At 45.7% G+C, this 22,650-nt stretch overlaps 1 protein-coding gene across 4 annotated transcripts in view; it reads right to left on the bottom strand.

The window, feature by feature from the left end:
• Window positions 1-21,957, bottom strand: part of MAX (MYC associated factor X) — a 33,211-nt gene extending 11,254 nt beyond the window's left edge. Inside the window, exons 1-2 of one of the 4 annotated variants that reach the window (XM_044272314.1) lie at window positions 21,614-21,957; window positions 11,706-11,732 (exon numbers count right to left, since the gene is read on the bottom strand). In XM_044272314.1, coding sequence (XP_044128249.1) covers window positions 11,706-11,732; window positions 21,614-21,649 — 63 coding nt within the window. In that variant the 5' untranslated portion in view covers window positions 21,650-21,957. The remainder of the gene's footprint in view (window positions 1-11,705; window positions 11,733-21,613) is intronic. The other 3 variants (XM_044272315.1, XM_044272316.1, XM_044272318.1) reach the window with 3 other exon arrangements.
• Between the last annotated feature and the right edge of the window lie 693 nt (window positions 21,958-22,650).

Here is a 22,650-nt window from a genome sequence, read left to right as displayed (position 1 = left end):
ACACAGTAAAAGTGCACTGGACCCTATGGACATATCCCACATCTATAAACATATGGCACACTTTCCACACTAACAATTTAAAGGGGTACCATAGTGTGTAACATATAGCAATTAATGTTAAACAGATTTGAGAATAACGAGGTTTCCTAATATACACCTTATTTTGGTTTTCCCTCCGTCCTCCGATATCCTGAAAACCGTCGCGTGACCTCTACTTTTATGAATGTGTTTTTCTAAGTGAAGGGCAAAGGTTACTCTAGTTGACGCTACCATGGCAACTCCAGAGCAAGCAAAATATTTACATCACTGCAGCAGTCAGGAAATAGGAAGTAGAGGAAAACAAGACGTATGTTAGTAAATCGGAATGTTTTCTACTTAAAACCTAGTTGTCACCGCCAGTTCTGTAAAAAGGTCTGGCAGATGTTCTTCTCTACCTCTTGTATGATGTTCTTTGTTTTGGTTTCACTTTCTCATCTCCTTTCCTTCTGCCAGGTGTCACTTATTTAAACTAATCGTCTTCCTTTATATTCCCTCCCATACTGCCTCACTTTGCGGTTTATACTACTTCCTGGATGAAGCGTTCACTGCTGGAGGCTGCTTCTGCTGTTTGCGCAGATAAGTCCTTTACTTTATTGCGTTTCCTTGCTGGCTTGATTCTAGGTGACCCTGACTCCGTCCGTATTAGGCCCCTTTGACACGGGCGAGTATTCCACGCGGATGCGATGCGTGAGTTGAACGCATTGCACCCGCACTGAATCCCGACCCATTAATTTCTGTGGGGCTGTTCACATGAGTGGTGATTTTCACGCGTCACTTGTGCGTTGCGTGAAAATCGCAGCATGCTCCTCTTTGTGCGTTTTTAACGTAACACAGGCCCCATAGAAATGAATGGGGTTGCGTGAAAATCGCAAGCATCCGCGAGCAAGTGCGGATGCGGTGCGATTTTCACGCACGGTTGCTAGGAGACGATCAGGATGGAGACCCGATCATTATTTTCCCTTATAACATGGTTATAAGGTAAAATAATAGCATTCTGAATACAGAATGCATAGTAAAATAACGCTAGAGGGGTTAAAAATAAAATAATTTAACTCACCTTAGTCCAGTTGATCGTGCAGCCCGGCTTCTCGTCTGTCTCCTTTGCTGAACAGGACCTGTGGTGACGTCACTCCGGTCATCACATGATCCATCACATGATCTTTTACCATGGTGATGGATCATGTGATGACCGGAGTGACGTCACCACAGGTCCTGTTCCTGCAATGAATGCTCACCACAGGTCCTGTTCAGCAAAGGAGACAGATGAGAAGCCGGGCTGCGCGATCAACTGGACTAAGGCAAGTTAAATTATTATATATTTTTTTTAACCCCTCCAGCGCTATTGTACTATGCATTCTGTATTCAGAATGCTATTAATTTTCCCTTATAACCATGTTATAAGGAAAAATAATACAATTTACAGAACACCGATCCCAAGCCCGGACTTCTGTGAAGAAGTTCAGGTACCAAACACGCGCGATTTTTCTCATGCGAGTGCAAAATGCATTACAATGTTTTGCACTCGCACGGAAAAATCGCGCGTGTTCCCGCAACGCACCCACACATTTTCCCGCAACGCCGGTCTGAAAGAGGCCTTAAGTGCAGGGAGCCGGTGGTCGTGTCCCCTGACTATCATAGGGTTTTCAGGTGTCACACAGACTTGGGTATGTGGGCATGGCTTTAATGGGCAGGCTTGAGCTCTGCCGTAGCCTGTAAATCGGCTAGGGCAGCAGTAAAGCCCACCCATCTGTGCCAGTGACGTCACCGGGAACACTGCTAGGCAGAAGTCTCTGCCTAGCAGTGTAAAAAATATAAACAAACAAACAGCACATGTCCTGCGCGATTCAGCGCAGGGCAAGGGAGAGCATCAGAGCATGAAATGCTCCGATGCTCATGTCAGAGGGCCTGCCTGGGTGAAAATGAGGATAAAGCTAAGAACCCGAAAAACCCCTTTAAAAAGTCTCTCCTTTAAAGAGGACCTTTCACCGGTCTTGACATTACAATGTAAGTACCTGGCAGTGTATTGCATATTGAGAAGATGTGACATCGCTTAGTTTTTTTTTCCAATGGGCTGCCCCGATCCCCCTGTTCTGGATTCCCGCCCTGTATGCTAATCCATACTATTGGTACAGGGAAGAGGAGACGGCCGTGTTTCTGAGTGGGCATCTCCTTCTGAGCTGCGATTGGCCAGCTCACAGCCAGGCAGAAAAAAAGCCCCTCTTGTCCACTGTGATTAACCAGCTCACAGCCAGGGAGAAGACCACTGAGAAACATGGCTGTATCCTCCTCCCTGTACCGATGGTATGGATTAGCAAGCAGGGAGGGAAACCACAACGGGGGAATGGAGAAGCCCATCAGAAAAAAAATAAGCGATATCACATCTCCTCAATATGCCCTACACTGCCAGGTACTTACATTGTAACATCAGGACCGGTGAAAGGTCCTCTTCAAGGTAGGTTTTCAGGACCAAAAGAGTTCCAAAAAATCCTGTTAACCAGTAACTAGCCTATTTTGGACCTTCATGTCTAGACAATTTTTGTTTCAATTTTTTTTCATCATTGCATGCAAAGGGCCAAAACTTTTTTCGTTTGTCGATTTAGCAACTTTGTTTTTTGCATAACAATTTCCTAATGACACTCTGTGACACATACACATGTTTTTGAAGGGCAGGACTGGAAAAACATTCTGCCATTGTTTTTTTTTTGTATACAACATTCACCATTCATTTCATCCTCTGGGTCGAGGATTAGAGCGATACAAAACGTATGTAGTGTTTTATTTATGTTTTACAACTTTTGCACAATGACACCACTTAAAAAATGTATTTATGTAGCGTCATCCAGGGACCAGAATATTTGAATTTTTTTATTGATGGTGCCATGTGAGTTGATGTTTTAACTAGTACCATTTTTGGTATCATGGTATCATTTTTTAGCCCTTTTTTGTAAAGCACGCTAATCAAAAAAACAACATTCAAACTAGTTCTAGTGATTACAGATGGCAATATTAATTTTTAAACTTTTCGGAGGGGGGGGGGGGGGTTTACATAGTTCTGTAAGTCAGTAATTTCAATTTATCACTACCACCTGCAGTACTAAATGACCTCCAATTAATACTTTTTATGCCGATACCCCCCACCCCAAAACGCCAGTGAATTAGATTGAGAGGACTCATGAGCTCTGCGTGAGGTCCTCTCGATTATGTGCGCACGAGTTTGTGAGTCCAACAATCTGATCCAGTGGAGCTTTATGGCAGCACAGCGTAGGGGTGTAGGCAGGTCAGTGTAGGCGGTCCTATTCATGTAGTCCTTAAAGGGGTTTTCCAGGATTTTTATACTAATGACCAATCAGCTTGAAATAAATCTAGCAGAGCAATGAATCTGGAGATCTCTGGATCCATGTGAGGTACAGGGCTGGTTCCAGTTAGAAAGAGACAGTCATGTATTATATGACGTCTGATTTTCATTTTTTACATTAATCAGCGGGCCCCCTGACATTACAGCTCGATGGCCCCCCTGACGTGATGCACGGGACTTTGCCGACCAAACTCTGTTTTGCTTGGACATAGGTGGTGCCAGATGTGTCTGGCAGCCACATATCTCCGCTTCCCTAATGAATTACATGTAAATTCTGCCGAGCCAAATGTGGCGGTTTATTATAAAGTTGGGAGAGACTGTACGGCCGGCAAACCAGCTGCTTTATTTCAGCGTATGAAGGCCAATCTGGAGTGACATAGTAACAGCTAAAAAGTCTCTGCACAAATAAAACTAAAGAAAAACAAACCTTAAGAATCAAACAAAACTTTCACGAGATTAACCCCTTAATGACCGGGCCATTTTGCACCTTCGTGACCAGACTGATTTTTGCTAATCTGACGTGTCACTTTATGTAGCAATAACTTTGGAATGCTTTTACTTATCCAAGCGATTCAGAGATTGTTTTCTCGTGACACATTGTACTTCATGATAGTCATAAATTTTTGTCAATATATTTCACCTTTATTTATAAAAAAAAATCCCAAAATTTACCAAAAACGTTGAAAAATTAGCAATTTTCTACATTTCAATTTCTCAGCTTTTAAAACAGAAAGTGATACCTCATTAAATATTTATTACTTAATATTCCCCATATGTCTACTTTATGTTGGCATCATTTTGTAAATGTCATTTAATTTTTTTAGGACGTTAGAAGGCTTAGAATTTTAGAAACAGTTCTTAAAATTTTTAAGAAAATTGCTAAAACCCACTTTTTAAAGACCAGTTCAGGTCTGAAGTCACTTTGTGGGGCTTACATAGTGGATAACCCCCCCCCCCCCCCTCATAAATGACCCTATTGTAGAAACTACACCCCTCAAGTTACTTAAAACTGATTTTACAAACTTTGTTAACCCCTTAGGTGTTCCACAAGAATTAAAGGAAAATAAAGATCAAATTTTGAAATTTCACTTTTTGGGCAAATTTTCAATTTTAATCCATTTCTTTTCTTTAAACACATCGAGGGTTAACAGCCAAAAAAACCTCAATATTTATTACCCTGATTCTGCGGTTTACAGTGACATCCCATATGTGGTCGTAAACTGATGTAAGGGCACACGGCAGGGCGCAGAAGAAAAGGAGCGCCATATGGTTTTTGGAAGGCAGATTTTGCTGAACTAGTTTTTAGATGCCATGTCCCATTTGAAGCCCCCCTGATGCACCCTTACAGTAGAAAATCCCAAAAAGTGACCCCATTTTGGAAACTAGGGGATAAGGTGCCAGTTGTATTGGTACTATTTTGGGGTACATATGATTTTTAATTGCTCTAGATTACATTTTTTGTGAGGCAAGTTTTGGCACTGTTTTTATTTTTTTACAACATTCATCTACAGAGTAGATCATGTGCTATTTTTATAGAGCAGGTTGTTACGAACGCATTGATATCAAATGTCTACTTTCTTTGTTTCAGTTTTACATAATAAAGCATTTTTGAAAAAAAATTATGTTTTTGTGTCTCCATGAACACCATATTTTATTTTTATTTTTCTGCCGATCGTCTTGTGCAGGGGCTCGTTTTTTGCAGGAAGAGTTGAAGTTTTAATTGGTACCATTTTTGGGTACATATGATTTTTTGATCATTAATTTTAACACTTTATGGGGCAAGGAGACCAAAAAATTTGTTGTTTTAGCACAGTTTTTATCTATTTATTTTTACAGTGTTCATCTGAGGGGTTAGGTCATGTGCCATTTTTAGAGCAGATTGTTACGGACGTGGCGATACCTAATATGTATACTTTTTCTTATTTATTAAAGTTTTACACAATAACAGAATTTTTTAAACCCAAAAAATTATGTTTTAGGCCTCTTACACATGGGCGTTGCGGGAAAATGCACGATTTTTCCCCGCGAGTGCAAAGCGTTTTAATGTGTGTGGCATGTGGTACCCAGACTTCTTCACTGAATTCTGTAGATTGTATTATTTTCCCTTATAACATGGTTATAAGGGAAAATAATAGCATTCTTAATACAGAATGCTAAGTAAATGAGGGATGAAGGGGTTAAAAAATTTTTTTTTATAAATTAAACTCACTTGTTCGCGCTGCCCGACTTCTCTTCTTCTTTGATGACCTGGAAGGAAAAGGACCTTTGGTGACATCACTGCGCTAATCACATGATCCATCACCATGGTGATGGATCATGTGATGGACCACGTGATGAGCGCAGTGACGTCACCAAAGGTCCTTTTCATCCCAGGTCATCAAAGAAAAAGAAAGAAGAGAAGGCGGACAGCGCAAACAAGTGGCTAAGGTGAGTTTAATATATACATTTTTTTCTAACCCCTCCATCCCTCATTTACCTGGCTAGAGCAGCGCTAAATCCTGCCCATCAGTGCTGGCGACGTCACCGGGCTTCCTGGCAGCCCCATGGAGAGCCCCGGTACGTCACCGGATCTCCAAAAAATGCCTTTGCCCTGCGCGATTTAGTGCAGAGCAAAGAAGAACATCGGAGCATGAACTGCTCCGATGCTCAAGTCAGGAGGGCTGCCGGGGTGAAAATGGAGGTATGTCCGGGTTCAGCTCTGAACCCGGACAACCCCTTTAAGAATGCTATTATTAAATAATAATGATGTCCCATCCCGATCATCTCCTAGCAACCATGCGTGAAAATTGCACTGCATCCGCACTTGCTTGCGGATGCTAACGATTTTCACGCAGCCCCATTCACTTCTATGGGGCCTGTGTTGTGTAAAAAATACACACAATAATAGAGCATTTTTTCTATTTTTAACATTTTTTTATTCCTTACTTGGGGGATTTTTTTTCTTTTTTTACATGTGAAACTTTTTTTTAATTTTTTTAATTTTACACTTTGCGTCCCTCATAAGGTCATACAAGACTTTGGGGGACATTTAACTTCACTTTTTTTCCCCCACTATTGATTTCCCCTGTAACTGGGGCTGAAATAGTAGCCCCAGTTACAGGGGAAATACACCCCCAGAGAGGCAGTAGAGCAGAATACAGCGCTGTACAGCCTCAGTGCAGGGCTGATCGAGGTCTATGGAAGAGCCAACAGCTCCTGCACTCTCCCGGCCCCCGATCTAGAAGGCAGGGACACCTGAAAACTGTCACTGACAGTGGGTCCCCCGCCTTGCAGCTGCACGATTAGCGTGCAGCTGCCATCTCTGAATAGACGTTCAGAAACGTCCATTCAGAACAAGAGATCCACCTCCCGGACGTTTATAGTCAACGGGCGGACGGGAGGTGGTTAAGGACCATTTTAGATTTTCACGCAGCCCTATTCACTTCTATGGGGCCTACGTGATAAAAAGCAGAATATAGAGCATGCTGCGATTTTCACGCAACGCACAAGTGATGCGTGAAAATCACTGCTCGTGTGCACAGCCCTATATGTTCACGTCACGCATTGCACCCGCGCGGAAATCTCGCCCGTGTGAAAGGGGCCTAAATAAATTTTTTCCTGTAACACAGCAAGGGTTAACAGCCAAACAAAACTCAATATATATTACCTTGAATCTGCAGTTTACAGTAACACCCCATATGTGGTTGTCGACTGCTGTACGGGCACACGGCAGAGCTTAGAACAGATGGAGCACAATATGGTTTTTGGAGGGCAGATTTCACTGGAATTATTTTCAGGCGCTGTGTCGCATTTGAAGTTACCCTGAGGTACCCAAAAAATGTGACCCCATTTTGGAAACTACACCCCTAAAGTATTCATCTAGGGGTGTAGTGAGAATTTTATTATTTTATGGTATTCATCTAGGGGTGTCTAATTTTCCAAAATTATAATTGGCTAATAATAGAATGAAATGTGGAGTGTTAAAACTCAATGGATTGCATAATAAATTAAAAATGGCCAAAAGAAGTTAAAAAAATATATATATATATAAAAAATGTAAATTGATGAAATAATTCATCTAGGGTAGTATGGCAAATGCGGAAACACTGCTTAATGCAAAGTCCAGGCTTATCTGGACAGGTGTCACATTGATATGTGGTATCCCGCCGTATCCCATTCTTGTAACAGACCCTACATCTCTTTTGGGCTCTGCTTTTTTTTCGCAGTAGGGGGCACCTCCGATGGGAAGCGTTGCCCTGGGATAATTCTGCTGGCATGACTAGAGGACGCTACCCCACTGCTATCCTGGCGCTGCTCTCCAAATATTACATTTTTAATGCTTTGTTCTTGAAAATCAAGATATGTTCCTTGGTTCCCTGCGTTTTGGAACATGACAAAAGAATTATACAGGGCTACTTGCATAAGGTGGGCTGCAAGTTTCTTATACCAAATGCGGGATTTCCTGACCGCGCTATAGGGCTGCACGGTCCACCGCACCCATATATTTATTGTAATCCTGTATGCATATATATATATATATATATATATAACAAAACAACAACAAATACAGGTGCACTCTGTGGTCTCACTAAACCCTCAAACTGATTTTAAAATTGAGAGATTAGTCAACATGTCCTACTGTGTAGAACATGTCTAAGCCCGGGCACCACGTCAAGGTTTCTCAAGTAGCCCAGGACCTGATATGGCCTGGGCCATATCAGTCAGTCTTGAGTGGGACTCACAGACTCCTCCCTCCTCCCATTGCAAGCATGGCTACATGCAGGAGGTAACTGGTGAGCTGTTTGTGAGTCGGCCTCATGCTCCTGTAATTTGCCCACTGGCTCCTGGTATCGCCCATACGGCGCAGGTAGGAGAGCGTTAGGTCCTGGGCTACTTGAGAAACCTTGACGTGGTGCCCGGGCTTAGACATGTTCTACACAGTAGGACATGTTGACTAATCTCTCAATTTTAAAATCAGTTTGAGGGTTTAGTGAGACCACAGAGTGCACCTGTATTTGTTGTTGTTTTGTTATATTGTTATATTGATTATTACATCCGCACTTGTTACCTTGTGTGAGATGTCTATTGTGGTACTTGTGGTTCGCCGCGGGCATCCTCCACCGTATGCATATTGCTGGGGATCGCCATTAGCAACGGGCCACAAGTGCAGGATTTGCTCCCCTATATATATGCACGACTGCATGTGGGTTTGAGCACCTCCTGCTAATGCCACCTTGTCTTTTTTGGTTTGTAATCCTGTATGCAGACAGGCTGACGGACGTGGTATTTGTGCCCCGCACAGGGCTGTTACTGTCTGTATGTATAGAGGTCATTATGAGGACATCTTTTTTGTCTCAATATTTTACAAGTAAGACGTCCCCATTGCAAAGGCCCTTTATTTCCCCCAAAATTTTAAAATGGCCGCCACAACAACAGGCACCATACGCTATTCTTGGCGCAACATGAGGTGGGGTGACTACCGATAAATTGAGCAGCGCATAAATTGGTCGGCTCAACCATCAAATGTACCAGTTCCTCTGACGGATGCCTGTGACAGAATTAAATTCTGGAACAGACGGAGCATATGACTCTGTGGGCATCCATTCGGGGTCACTGGCGCTAGTGCCAGGCTCGGCATCACTAGTGTTAGTGGACGATGACGAAATTTGAAACAGTTCTGCATCGCTTGCACTTTCTGTATCAGAACAGATAAATGCGTATGCCTCCTCTGCCGCATACATACGCTCAGCCATTTTATATGATGCAAACTACAACTTTTTTTTTAAACATTTTATATACCGTATTTTCTCCCTATAAGACGCACCTAGGTTTTTGAGGACTGAGATAAGGGAAAAAAATTGAATCAGAAAGGTGTGCTTTTGGTGGGTTTTGAACTACAGGTGGTCTGTGGATGACAGATGACACTATTATGGGGGCATCTGGGGAGTGCATGACACTGCTATGGGGGGGGGGGGAGAATCTGTGGATGACACATAGCATCTTATGCTATGTGTCATCCATAGTTTCCCCCCATAACAGTGTCCCTGTGTAGTGAATGACCCCCAATAGAGGGGCTGCCTGCTTCATTTATAAAGTGGGCAGAGCAGGCCCGTGATGTAGTGAGTTACGCTGTCAGCTCCCGCCCGCTCGCCCGGCCTCCTGCTTGCTATGGATGTTAGTAGTAAGTACCGTACTACAGCCTGGATTGGAGATGAATTAACATTGCCTATATGATTACTACAGTAAGCGGGCCCCGCTGCCATCACAAAACGAGATGCCGGCCCCCAAACCCTCCTCCCTCCCGCTGATACACATGCCGGCCGCGCTGTGCAGCAGGCAGCAATATATCAGTGTAAAATTGCAGCATTCGCCCCATAAGACGCAGTGCTATTTTTCCACCACTTTTGGGGGAGGGTGCGTCTTATATGGCGAAAAATACGGTATATATTATTGTTGTATATTTTTCCTTATTTTTTTTTTCAAAACGCTAACTGCCAGTACTCTGGCCAACTAACAAACTATCCAATTACCAGAAATTGTCAGCGCGCGTACAGTGTTCTCCTCAGCAGCACAGGCGAGAAGGAGTCACTCTCTCTATCCCCCCTGTGCCGCTGCTGCCAATAAGAAGAGTGAGGGGCGGACTGAAAAAAAAAAAATATATATATATATATATATATATATATATATATATATATATATATATATATATATATTTTTTTTTTTTTTTTTTCAGCCCGCCCCTCACTCTTCTTATTGGCAGTAATATATATATATAGTTATATAGTGACACAGTGAACGGTATGGTCTGGGAGAACAGGTATGTTCCTCCCAGCGTGTATTGCTGGGCTGATTTGCAGCCAGGTGGGATCAAACACCAAACTGGATTTGAAGTGCCGGTCTGGGTTTTGGCAGCACCTAGCTGGCCTTAAAGGGCTTCTGTCACCCCACTAAACTAATTAGCATATTAGAAAAGTACGTTTTTTCCCTTATCTACAGAACGAAAATGATTAATAACATAATGATTAATAACATAATGTATAGATATATCGCAGTATAGGGATTCTAAGTACCCCAAAAAAAAAAATATGAGTTTAGTGGGGTGACAGATGTAACGGATTATTATGGACAGATATGAGCCGGAGCTGCTGTAAATCACACAAGGGATCATACTATGGCAGTCGTTGCAATGTGCTGCATTCCCAACCCACCAAATCGGAAATGGGATCCGACAACATTTTGTGAAAAAATTCAAACTGAGTGGCAAACGCACCGTCTCAATATGCACCGTAATATTGATGACCTATCCTGAGGATACGTCGTCAATATAAAAAAAGCGGACAACCCCTTTAAAGATGGTTGGCCTGTCCATCAGAACCCTCAGCATGACCGGACCTGCGGAAGGCATACTTATCCGATTCCCGCCTCTGGGTTCCGGCTCCTTTTCTCCCCCCTCTGCAGCTCTCCTCACTACAACATCCAGTTTGATATGGTTATGTAGCCACTGCAGCCAGAGATGACTTGTCTCCCACTGGCTGCAGCAGCCACATAAACCTGTGTCAAACCGGATGCTGACATGAGGAGAGTTGCAGGTCCGGCTATTCTGGGGGGGTCCGCCTGAGAGACCTCCGGGTCGGACAACCCCTTTAAAATCTGCACTGTAGATCAATTTATGCTGCGGATTTTGGCAGCATGTGGGTCAGATATCTTTAAATCGCATCCACTCTGCTGCTACTGTACAAAGCAGAGAATTTGCCGCACATAAGTCAGCAGCAGCAGCACGGTAAGGTCTCATGTATTTTACCAGGTCCATATGGTGGCCCGCAAAATACGGACATCTCCCGCGGGCAATCCACATTTTTCCCGCTTCCATTACTATTTATGTCCACAATATGGAAAAGAATAGGATATGTTCTATAATTTGCGGAACGACCACATGGGTGATTTTGTTTTTCCGGACCCACAGAAATTAATTTTGCCGTGTACAGTAGACGCCAGGTGGATGACATTTTTAAAAATGTCATCCGCACACTGCAAAAATAAAAATGCGCTGTAAATGGACTTGCACTGTGGGTTTTAAATGCACGGAAATCAGTTTGCTTTCACACTTTGAAACGCGCAGGTGGAAAGCAACGGAAGACCTGCTGCGATCCCGTATGTGACGACACCTGAAAACCAGCCCATTTTGGCCTTTTTATTGCAGTGGCGGTTTTCGGAGAAACCTGCTGCTGAATTTCCATAACTGAAATCCGGCAGTGGATTTGCCGCGTGTGAACTTACCCTTAACAAGAGCTAAACACTAAATTTAAAGACGAGAACGGGGGAATTCACATACCGAGCAGTAAAATCTCGAAGATTCATCCTAAAACAAAAAGGGGAAAAAAAAAATACATATAGAGACCTCCGTTAGTTTTTTTTTTGTTTTTTTTTTACACTCTCAACATAATATTTTTTTTTAAATTAAATATAGTAATTTAGGTGGAACCTGGCAAGCATGGTATCGGTCACCCATGAGGTGTTAATACCGGACAGACGCCGCCATATATTGTGGTCTCAATAGTGTATGAAACCGGCGTGGTGCAGGCATGGTGTACCGCTAGCAAAACGCCATTAGGGTGAATTCACGTGTCGATTTGCTGCTGATTTTGTCTGTGGATTTGCACACGTTAATGTGGATGGGGGACATTTTTTCAGTACAGAAAGTTCTGTCTCTGAAATGTCGCACCTTCAATGCAGTATGGGCGAAATCCACGGTTAATCGGCAGGACAATGCACATAAAACACCTGGATTTTGCTTGTGAAATTACCATTAAAGGGGTTGACTCCCGAAAAACATTCTACAGTTTTCAAACCAGCACGTGGATCGGAATACTTTTCTAATTGCATGTAATTAAACATTTAGCATAGCCACTGAGTAATTCAATAAAACGTATCTGTATAGCGCCACCTGCTGTTTGTTCTATTCCTTATTTCTTTGTCCAACACTCCAAGATGGCCGCACATGCTCAGTTTTATCCTTCAACTGCCCCCCTGAGCTATGATAGAGAGCGCTGCTGCAGGAAGGACACCCCCGATTAGCTGCTGCAGGAAGGACACTCCCCTTGATATAAATCTAGGAGGGCAATGAATGGGGAGATCTCGGGATCCAAGGAAGGTACAAGCTGGTACTATATGATAAAGGATTTTTATATTTTTTACATTAATCATGGGATAACCCCTTTAAACGTTCTCCGCACCGCTAGTTATTTCTGTTGTTCTGCTCTGTTAGAGGAGGAGAACGATGAAAATAACGGAAGTGCCGGAATTGGCACATAACTGAAATCAATGGAACAGAACAGACCCCACTGACTATAATGGGGTCTGTTTTATGTCCATTCAGGCCCCCCAATGCAGATGTGAACATGCCCTCTATAGTACGGCCATGTGTGATGAGTCCCCTGCGGATTATAGACACCGAAAAATCCGCAGTAACCAAAAGATGCAGATTCTGTCGCGGAAATTCTGCGGGTTGGCCACGGATTTCACCCTTGGCATGGGTGAAAATGTCAGAATCGTGTTGAGGTCATTTGTGAAATTCTCGCTGCTACTAAAAATGTGGCGGATTTTCCGTGTGCAACTTTACAGCTTTTACGCCACGTGTGCCACACAAAACACAGATATAATATGGCTGTAGCAAAACGGATTCACAATGGAGGTCATCAAGCGTTTTTACACGCATAAGGGTCTCTACCAGGGGTTGCGGTACTCCAGCTATTGTGAAACTACAACTCCCAGCATGCATTATTGCTCTGCCCTTCTCAGAAATCCCATAGAAATGAATGAAGCATGCTGGGAGTTGTAGTTTCACAACAGCTGGAGAGCTAAAGGTTGCTGACTCCTGCTGTACACACTCAGTGCAGCCATTACACTTGTCTGACTCCAGGGCTGTGAAACAAGTCTCCCGCCATTTCTGTCAGGTCACTCGGGGGCAGCCATTTTCAAGTTGACCAACCAATTCTAAATGGGGGTGAATCCTATCTGCAGGCATGGTATATATAGACATAAAATACAGGATTTCCCTCCAGTCAATCTGTGGACAGACAAGGCCTCACTTATGAAAACTACGGCACAGAAATGTGATGCGACGCCCCTAGCAACTAATCAGAACCCAGCTCTCATTTCCCAAATGCAGCTTAACAGGTGAAAGCAGCAATCTCATTGGTTGCCATGAGCAACACCTTCACTTCTGGGCCGTATTTACTGTAGGTGAAGCTCAGCAGACGGCCATTGCGGCCACAGAGACCACGGTTCACTTTTTCCTGTCAGTTTACAAAATGAAAGCTCATCACTAATAGGTTGCTATGGCAATAAGGCCACTGACTACCACACCCCATATTTTCCCATATTACAATAGCGTACCACAAGTTAGTCATAGTTTTATTTGCGTGGTGGTTTCTAATCTGTACTATTAGAAAGATGGAGTACAACTGGTCGATATAGCGCCATTTTCAAATTATGTACCGGATTCGGTGACAACATGCACAAATCCATATAAAGCGCACAAAAGGAAGCTGAAAGAAAATAAAGGGCTTGTTCATTTTTGGCATCTCGGTACACACAGCCATGGAAAATATGTCAGCGATATCCATATACAGATTATTATTAGGGCTCATTCAGACGGCCGTATGCTGTCTGCAAAAATACTGAATGCTATCCGTTTGTTTGCATAGCATTCAGTATTTTTGCGGACCCATAGACTTCAATGGGGCCCATGTCCTGATTTTCACGGACAAGTATAGGACATATTTCATTTGTTTTGCGGAACCCTAGACTAGAAAAGGGCCCCATAGAAGTGAATGGGTCAGCATTTAATCCGCAAAAAAACGGATCCGCATTTCTGCGGATAGCATACGGCCGTCTGAATGAGCCCTTAAAATCATGAAGTCTCACGAGGCCATATCTAACATCCAGGCCAGTTATCTAATCATGATTGAATGCAAGGTCTCGTTCACACTGGCGCATATCATCTCTAATCTAATGGAGTTTTCTGACATATTTTAGGCATCAAGGGAGAATAGCGCCATAAATACGACAAGAGATGGAACAGGGCAAGATTATATGAAATCTGACAGAAAAACCTGTAAATTCAAGGCATGCTATGTAAAGTCGCGCCCCGAACAGTCCTATGTGCTCCCTCATCCAAAACCAGTGCTGTACTACAACAATGTGGAGATAGCCCAAAGGCCATTCTGCTGGGGTGTGAAAGGTCTTTAGGGGGTTATCTAATCTGGACCCGCACCTATCTCTAGGCCAAAGCTCCCGACTAGGCGCTTTTTTGAGGAAAGTGCGGACGACAAGAACTGTAATTTGCAACCTGTGCCATACAAAAATGAGCAGGGGCGTGAATACTAGCAACCTCACCACCACTAGCATGATCCGCCACGTCATCAAAGCACCATAATAGGTAGGCCGAACACCTGGGTCCACAATCTGTGTGTGCGGGTCACACCACTGCCTCCTCTTCCCCTGCGTTACGTGCTGGCCAATCCCCTGTCAAAGGTGCAGGCCCGGATGCCTCCCGCCCTGCACCTGGACCTTTGCAAGCACCATCAGCAACCACATCCACCTCCGTGTCCCAGCATAGCGTACAAACGTCCTTACCCCAAGCATTTGAACGCAAGCGGAAATACCCAGCCAGCCACCCACAGGCCATAGCACTAAATGCGCAACTTTCCAAATTACTGGCCCTGGAAATGTTGCCATTTAGGCCTGTGGACACTGAGGCCTTCCGCAGCCTGATGTCGGCGGCCTTCCCCCGTTACGTAGTCCCCAGCCGCCACTATTTTTCACGGTGTGCTGTGCCCCCCTTACACCAGCATGTGTCCCATAACATCACCCGTGCCCTGACGAACGCAGTTACTGGGAAGGTCCACTTAACCACTGACACATGGACAAGTGCTTTCGGACAGGGGCGCTACATTTCCCTGACGGCACACTAGGTGAACGTTGTGGGGGCCGGGAGCGAGTCGTACCCTGGGATGGCACAGGTGCTACCGACACCAAGGATTGCGGGCCCTAATTCCATCAGGGTTTCCGCCACCACCTACATTAGTGGCTCCAACCTCCACTTCTCCTCCGCCGCCACCTCCTCCACTTCCACCTCAAAATTATTCTCTAGCATCACCAGTCAATTATCAGTCGGTAGCTGGAAGCAGTGTAACACTGCAGTGGCGACGCGTCAACAGGCCGTGCTTAAGCTGATCTGCTTAGGTGACAAACAGCACACCGCCGCAGAGCTGTGGCAGGGGATAAGAGACCAGACTGAGCTGTGGCTCTCGCCACTCCACCTAGAACCAGGCATGGTTGTGTCCGATAATGGTCGTAACTTGGTGGCGGCTTTGGAGCTCTGAGAGCTGACACAAATCCCATGCCTAGCCCATGTCTTCAACTTAGTGGTTCAGCAGTTTCTCAAAACCTACCCTGATCTACTGGTGAAGTTGCACCACGTGTGTGCCCATTTCCGCAAGTCATCGACAGCTTCTGACGGTCTGTCAACGGTGCAGCAGCGCTTACAATTGCCAGCTCACCGACTGTTATGCGCTGTGAGCACACGCTGAAACTCGACGTTCCACATGTTGGCCAGGCTTTGTGAGCACCAGAGGGCAGAAGGGGGATACCAGCTGCAACATGGTCGTCGCCTTTCCAGTCAGCTTCCGCTATTCACAAGCGAGGAATGGCATGGATGTCTGACCTCTGTGAGGCTTTAAGAAACTTTGAGGAATCAACACAGATGGTGAGCGGCGATAGCGCTATTATCAGCGTAACCATCCCACTTCTGTGTCTACTCAAACGCTCGCTGCTCACAATTAAGGCCGGCGCTTTGCATGTGGAAGAGGTGGAAATCCGGGAAGACATTACACAGGGTGATAGCCAGACCACCCTCAGTTCGTCTTCTGAGCGCAAATTGGATGATGGTGAGGAGGAGGAGGAGGAGGAGACGGTTGCCTCCGCTACAGAGGGTAGTATCTATGAAAGTTTAATCCCATCTGTTTAGCGTGGATGGGCAGAAGAGGAGGAAGAGGAGATTGAGAGTCATCCTCCTGATGACGACAGCGAAGTCTTGCCTTTTGGTACTCTGGCACACATGGCTGACTTTATGTTAGGCTGCCTTTACCTTGACCCGCGTGTTTTACACATTTTGGACAACACCGATTACTAGTTGTTCACCCTTCTCGACCCCCCGCTACAAAGAGAATTTCTCATCTCTCATTTCTCTGGTGGAGATGACAAGCAAAACGGTGCAATACCAGAAGATCCTTGTGAAAAAATTGCTCCAAAAATTTCCAGCTGACAACACTGGGTGCAGAGTACGTAGTTTCTTGGGCAACCGAGGAGGGGAGATGAAGGGAACCCACAGCAGTTCCAACAGAGGCAGGGCAACACTCTCCAAAGCCTGGGACAGTTTCATGACACCCCGCCAGCACCCTCACCCTGATGAGCGGCCTAGTGTCACAAGGAGGGAAACATTTTGGAAGATGGTGAAGGAGTACAGAGCAGACCGTGTCAGCGTCCTCAATGCCTTACAACTACTGGGTGTCCAAGCTGGACACGTGGCACGAACTGGTGCTCTACGCTTTGGGGGTGCTGGCCTGCCCTGCCGCCAGCGTTTTGTCCGAGCGGTATTTAGTGCTGCTGGAGCATAATAACTGATGAGCGTATCCGCCTGTCAACTGAAAATGCTGACAGGTGACTCTTATAAAAATGAACAAGGCCTGGATTGCCCCTGACTTCTCTACTCCACCAGAGGAAAGCGGATGAACATAAAGGGACTTTACATGTGTTTTTTCATAATGTACTGAATACACTGCATTCCCATGCACCCCTTCCACCACAAAAGGGCAGATGGTTCAATCTTCCTTTTCTCGTCCTCCTCCGACCTCCTCTTCCATCACATCAACATGCTTATTAGTCAGCCCTCACTAATGTTGTAGAGCAGGGATGGCCAACCTGAGGCTCTCCAGCTGTTGCAAAACTACAACTCCCATCATGCCCGGACAGTCTACAGCTATCAGCCTACAGCAGGGCATGGTGGGAGTTGTAGTTTTACAACAGCTGGAGTGCCGCAGGTTGGCCATGCCTGTTGTAGAGGGCCAGCTCACCAGCAGGCCCTCAACCATAATGTTTTAGAGGGCCAGCTCACCAGCAGGCCCTCAACCATAATGTTTTAGAGGGCCAGCTCACCAGCAGGCCCTCAACCATAATGTTTTAGAGGGCCAGCTCACCAGCAGGCCCTCAACCATAATGTTTTAGAGGGCCAGCTCACCAGCAGGCCCTCAACCATAATGTTTTAGAGGGCCAGCTCACCAGCAGGCCCTCAACCATAATGTTTTAGAGGGCCAGCTCACCAGCAGGCCCTCAACCATAATGTTTTAGAGGGCCAGCTCACCAGCAGGCCCTCAACCATAATGTTTTAGAGGGCCAGCTCACCAGCAGGCCCTCAACCATAATGTTTTAGAGGGCCAGCTCACCTGCAGGCCCTCAACCATAATGTTTTACAGGGTCAGCTCACCAGCAGGCCCTCACCTACAAGCACCCCAAAGTCTTGTACTCGAGCACCCGAGCATCCCAAGGTGTTCAACCCAAGCACCTGAGCACTTTGGTACTCGATCAACACTACTCCCGACGCATGCGCTGCCGCCCTCCATTCATTTCTATGGGAGTGCTGAAAACTGCCGAGTGGTGGTTCGGCTATTTTCTGCATTTGCACTGAAGTGAATAGAGCGGTGGTCGTGCTTGTGTGGTGTGCTCTCCATTTGTTTCTATGTGACTTCCGAAAATAGATTAGCACGCTGCTCAGCTATTTTCAACGCTCCCACAATAATGTATGCGCTCTCCTGAACTGTGTGAGCAGATGGGACCCCCACCTATCTGACATATCCTAGCAATATAATAATCAATATAAAAGTCAAATATTACCTCAAGGCACAGGACCCTATATATTACAAACATGGATTTATTGACAAATCTCATAGGGAAACAAGCTAAAAATAAAAAACATAAAATCACACAAACATATTGGAAACCCTAATACCTATAAGTATTAACATACAAAGAACAAAATACAACAATAAGACACTACCCCAATATATATATATATATATATATATATATAACAAAAGACTATTAATCAGGGAAACAAGCATTATTACTTCTAGGATATTACCTATGGATTATATAGGGGTTTCGATTATGTTTGTATGATATATATATATATATACACACACATACACACACACACACACACAGCTGTCTTATCTAGTGTCAATAAAACCAGTACAGCAGTACACGGCGAAAGGCCGCCGGACTAAAAGTCCTACATGTCCGACTTTTTAGTCCGGCGGTCTATGACCGCGAACTGCCGTACTGCGCCGGAGCTCCGCCCCGTCCCCATTATAGTCAATGGGGACGGAGCGGCGGTCCGGTGAAACAGCAGAAGGACGGATCCGACAGGGAGACCAGCCTGCCGGATCCGTCCTGCCGCAAGTGTGAAAGTAGCCTAAAGCCATGTGTATTTTTATAATTTACTGTACATATCCCACCAACAATTTTTGTGGTGTTTTTGGCGCATAGCGCGTTTGCTCACTAGCGCTTTCTTCATAATGTTTCTCCCCTATAAAGAAAGTGATATGAAACCACCTGAAAAAAAAATATTCCAAGGAAAAACTGGCTCAGTTGCCCCTAGCAACCAATCAGATTCCACCTTTCATTTTCCAAAGGAGCTCTGAAAAATGAAAGGTGGAACCTGATTGGTTGCTAGGGGCAACAGAGCCAGTTCTACTTTACACCAGTTTTGATAAACCCCTAAACTCTTGCACTTAGGCCTCATGCACACGACCGTGGTTGTGTCCCGTGTTCGTTGTTCCGTGATTTTCTGCGGACCCATTGACTTTCAATGGGTCAGTGGAAAATTCGGAAAATGCACCGTTTGTCATCCGCGTCCGTGTTTCCAGTCCGTGAAAAAAATAAGACCTGTCCTATTTTTTTTCACGGACAACGGTTCGCGGACCCATTCAAGTCAATGGGTCAGTGAAAAAACACGGAGGCACACAAGATTGTCTTCCGTGTCCGTTTTTTTTTTCTATCATTTGCAAGGCAAACTTGACTTAGATTTTTTGTCTATTTCCTTCATGTCTGATGATCCTCCAAAAATCAAGGAAGACACACGGAAACAAAAACGGACACGGATCACGGAACCCCGTTTTGCGGACCGTGAAAAAATACTGTCGTGTGCACGAGGCCTTATTCTGATGGGGTTTTTTTTCTAAACGCCTGCAAATTCATGCTTGATCACTGGGACCCCCACGGTTTCGAGACCCCCCATTCCATAATGCAGGGCCCACTCCGTTCAAAGCGTACAGGACTGATAGCTGGGTACAAGGGTCAGTGCTGTCTATCGCCGTCAGTCCTACAGGCTTTGAATGGAAACACAGCGAGCATGTGTGACCACCGATTGTGAAGTGAGGAGGAATGGGGGCCGGGCAGTAGACCTCCATTTTAGTGACTGGTGGGGGTCCCAACAATCATATCTATCACATATCCTGTGGGTACATGGTAATTGCTAATAACCCCCTTAAAAGAGCACGTCCAGCAGCGCTCAACACTCCAAACTACAATTCCCAGCATGCACACTAGCTCAGCTGTTCTCAAAACTTCCAAAGAAGTGAATGGAGCATGCTGGGAGTTGTAGTTTAACAGCTAACACACCGGAGGTTGCTAAGCCCTGAGGTAGAGCTCATATGTGTGCAGGCCGGAGAGTCACCCGTCACGACTGACAGCCGGGGCACCCCACACGTGCCCCATCATCTTCATACTTGGTGCCCAATACTATGGCAAGGCACCTGCATACGATGGCGCTACAGTCTCTAGCGTAGGATATGGCAGTACTATAGAGCACACTATGACCCGCCATGTCTGGATGGCGCCCATCCATACAGAAAGTGATGCCATCTGTCTATGACACCGCCAGATGACATCATGCCCCTGGTTGGTACGGTGGGCGCCATATCACTTACCAGAAGTTTCTATATAGCGACGTACATGAAACATGAAAAAAATTAAGTTATACTATATTTCGGAAAGAAATATACAAAATGATATTAATACATGCCTCAGAGGCCTCATGCACACGACCGTTGTGCGTTTTGCGGATCCGCAAAACACTGATGGCGTCCGTGTGCGTTCTGCAATTTGCGGAACGGCACGGACAGCCATTAATATAACCGCTAGTGTTGAACGAACTTGTGTTTTAAGTTCGGCATCATCGAAACATCGCGTTACCACGGACCATAACGCTTTTCCTCCATAAGCCGAACCTTAGACGCCGAACTTAAAACACAAGTTCGCTCAACACTAATAACCGCCTATTATTATCGGCAAACCGGAACAAGAATAGGACAGGTTACATATTTTTTTGGGGGGGCCCCACGGAACGGAGCAACGGATGCGGAAAGCACACGCGGAGTGCTGTCCGCCTCTTTTGCGGCCCCATTGAAGTGAATGGGTCCGCACCCGAAAAACGTTCGTGTGCATGAGGCCTTACAATGAAAGAAGCGGAGGTAGTCCGACCACGTCGACCCGCCAGTGAGAATGGTGCGTCTACCCCATAGGCCAGGGTGGGCGATTCTCTATGCGATAAACCAGAGTGCGCCAATTATTTCATCATGGCAGTCGACGACCAATGCGATTATCTCATAATAAATGTTCGCAGTGCAGCCATAGAGATCAGAGGGGTCGAAAACAAACCCAAAAAAAAAGACCCTTCTAGATTTTTGGGGCGCGCCGCGTTACGACCGCGTTCATTTCTATGGCTGCACTGCCAAGATCGCTATGTAACCCCATGCCTAAAAACTAACAATCCATCCAATTATTTTAAATATATATACGAGCGCCGAACGCTCATCACATTCGCCGTCACGACTCACCGGTGACCGATCCGCACGCCAGACCGGTCAGACCGCATATTTAGAGGATTTTCTCCTTACGTCTATAATATTAGATCATAACACAGCCTTTCCTTCCTAATAGGGACTACTCAGATCCCCCAGCATCAGAATTTAAAGGGACCCCCCCCCCCCTCTCTGGGATCCAGCTGGGCCACAAGCCGACCACCTTTGTGGCCTTAAAGGGGAACACACCACATAATGTGGGGGGAGACGAGGGGAGAGTCTCTCCCCCATCTTAGACGGAAATCGGATGTGCACTCACGTCGCTTTCAACCTCGATGTCATCGTTATCGCTCATGCTTTCATATACCCGCAAGGAGGAAGCCGTGACCCGGGCAGATCAGACGGGGTGGAGGGGCAGATCCGTGGTGAGGGCGAAGTAGAAACTAATAAACAAAACAAAAAAAAGAAAACTAAAAAAAAAAAAAAAGAAACGAAGGCGCAGGGGACAAAACAACCCGAGTGAGGGGGAACTGCAGGAAGGGGGAGACCTCACTGTGCCCAGGAAAACAGATCAGCGGAAGCCACACGTGACTAGACACTGCTAGGGATCATTAGCCAGAGCTGTGGCCTCCGACACGGGAGAGCGCTGGGGATGCCGGGAAACGTAGTGCGCGAGAGCCCTCCCACACAACGAAAGTGCGCGGCTCGGAACTACACGTCCCACTGCGCTCCGGGGCCTCGGGGCCCAGACGGCGCATGCGCGCGCCCCGCGGTGGCTGCCGGAAGTTGTAGTTTACGCTCAGATGGTTTCCCGGAAGACAGCTGGAGACACGTGGAGGCTGCTGGGTGCAGTGTTTTTGGGCAGTGCTGTTGCTGGGGTAGTGCTGAAGGGGAAAGTGGCAGGCTTGTGATGTGGACAGCGTGCTGGGACCGGGCACTGCTCACTGATGTGGGTTTGGTGTAGATGTTGAGCTCAGTAGTCCCAGATTAGCTGGTGGTATGGTCTTGAGATCTACAGCCATACATTTGGAGCATTACAAGCCTTAAAGGGATTCTCTGCACTTATTCCTGTCATAATGGGGGTGTATGCCTTCCCTGGTGACAGGCTGGATACTGTATGACAGGGAGATCTCATTCTCAGGGAAACAGTCACCTGATCCTGTTCTGGGGAAACAGTCACCTGATCCTGTTCTGGGGAAACAGTCACCTGATCCTGTTCTGGGGAAACAGTCACCTGATCCTGTTCTGGGGAAACAGTCACCTGATCCTGTTCTGGGGAAACAGTCACCTGATCCTGTTCTGGGGAAACAGTCACCTGATCCTGTTCTGGGGAAACAGTCACCTGATCCTGTTCTG

This window comes from Bufo gargarizans, chromosome 11, assembly GCF_014858855.1.
Source record: "Bufo gargarizans isolate SCDJY-AF-19 chromosome 11, ASM1485885v1, whole genome shotgun sequence".
NCBI lineage: Eukaryota > Metazoa > Chordata > Amphibia > Anura > Bufonidae > Bufo > Bufo gargarizans.
Note: the sequence above shows the minus strand (reverse complement) of the source record. Positions and strands in the feature narration are given on the sequence as shown.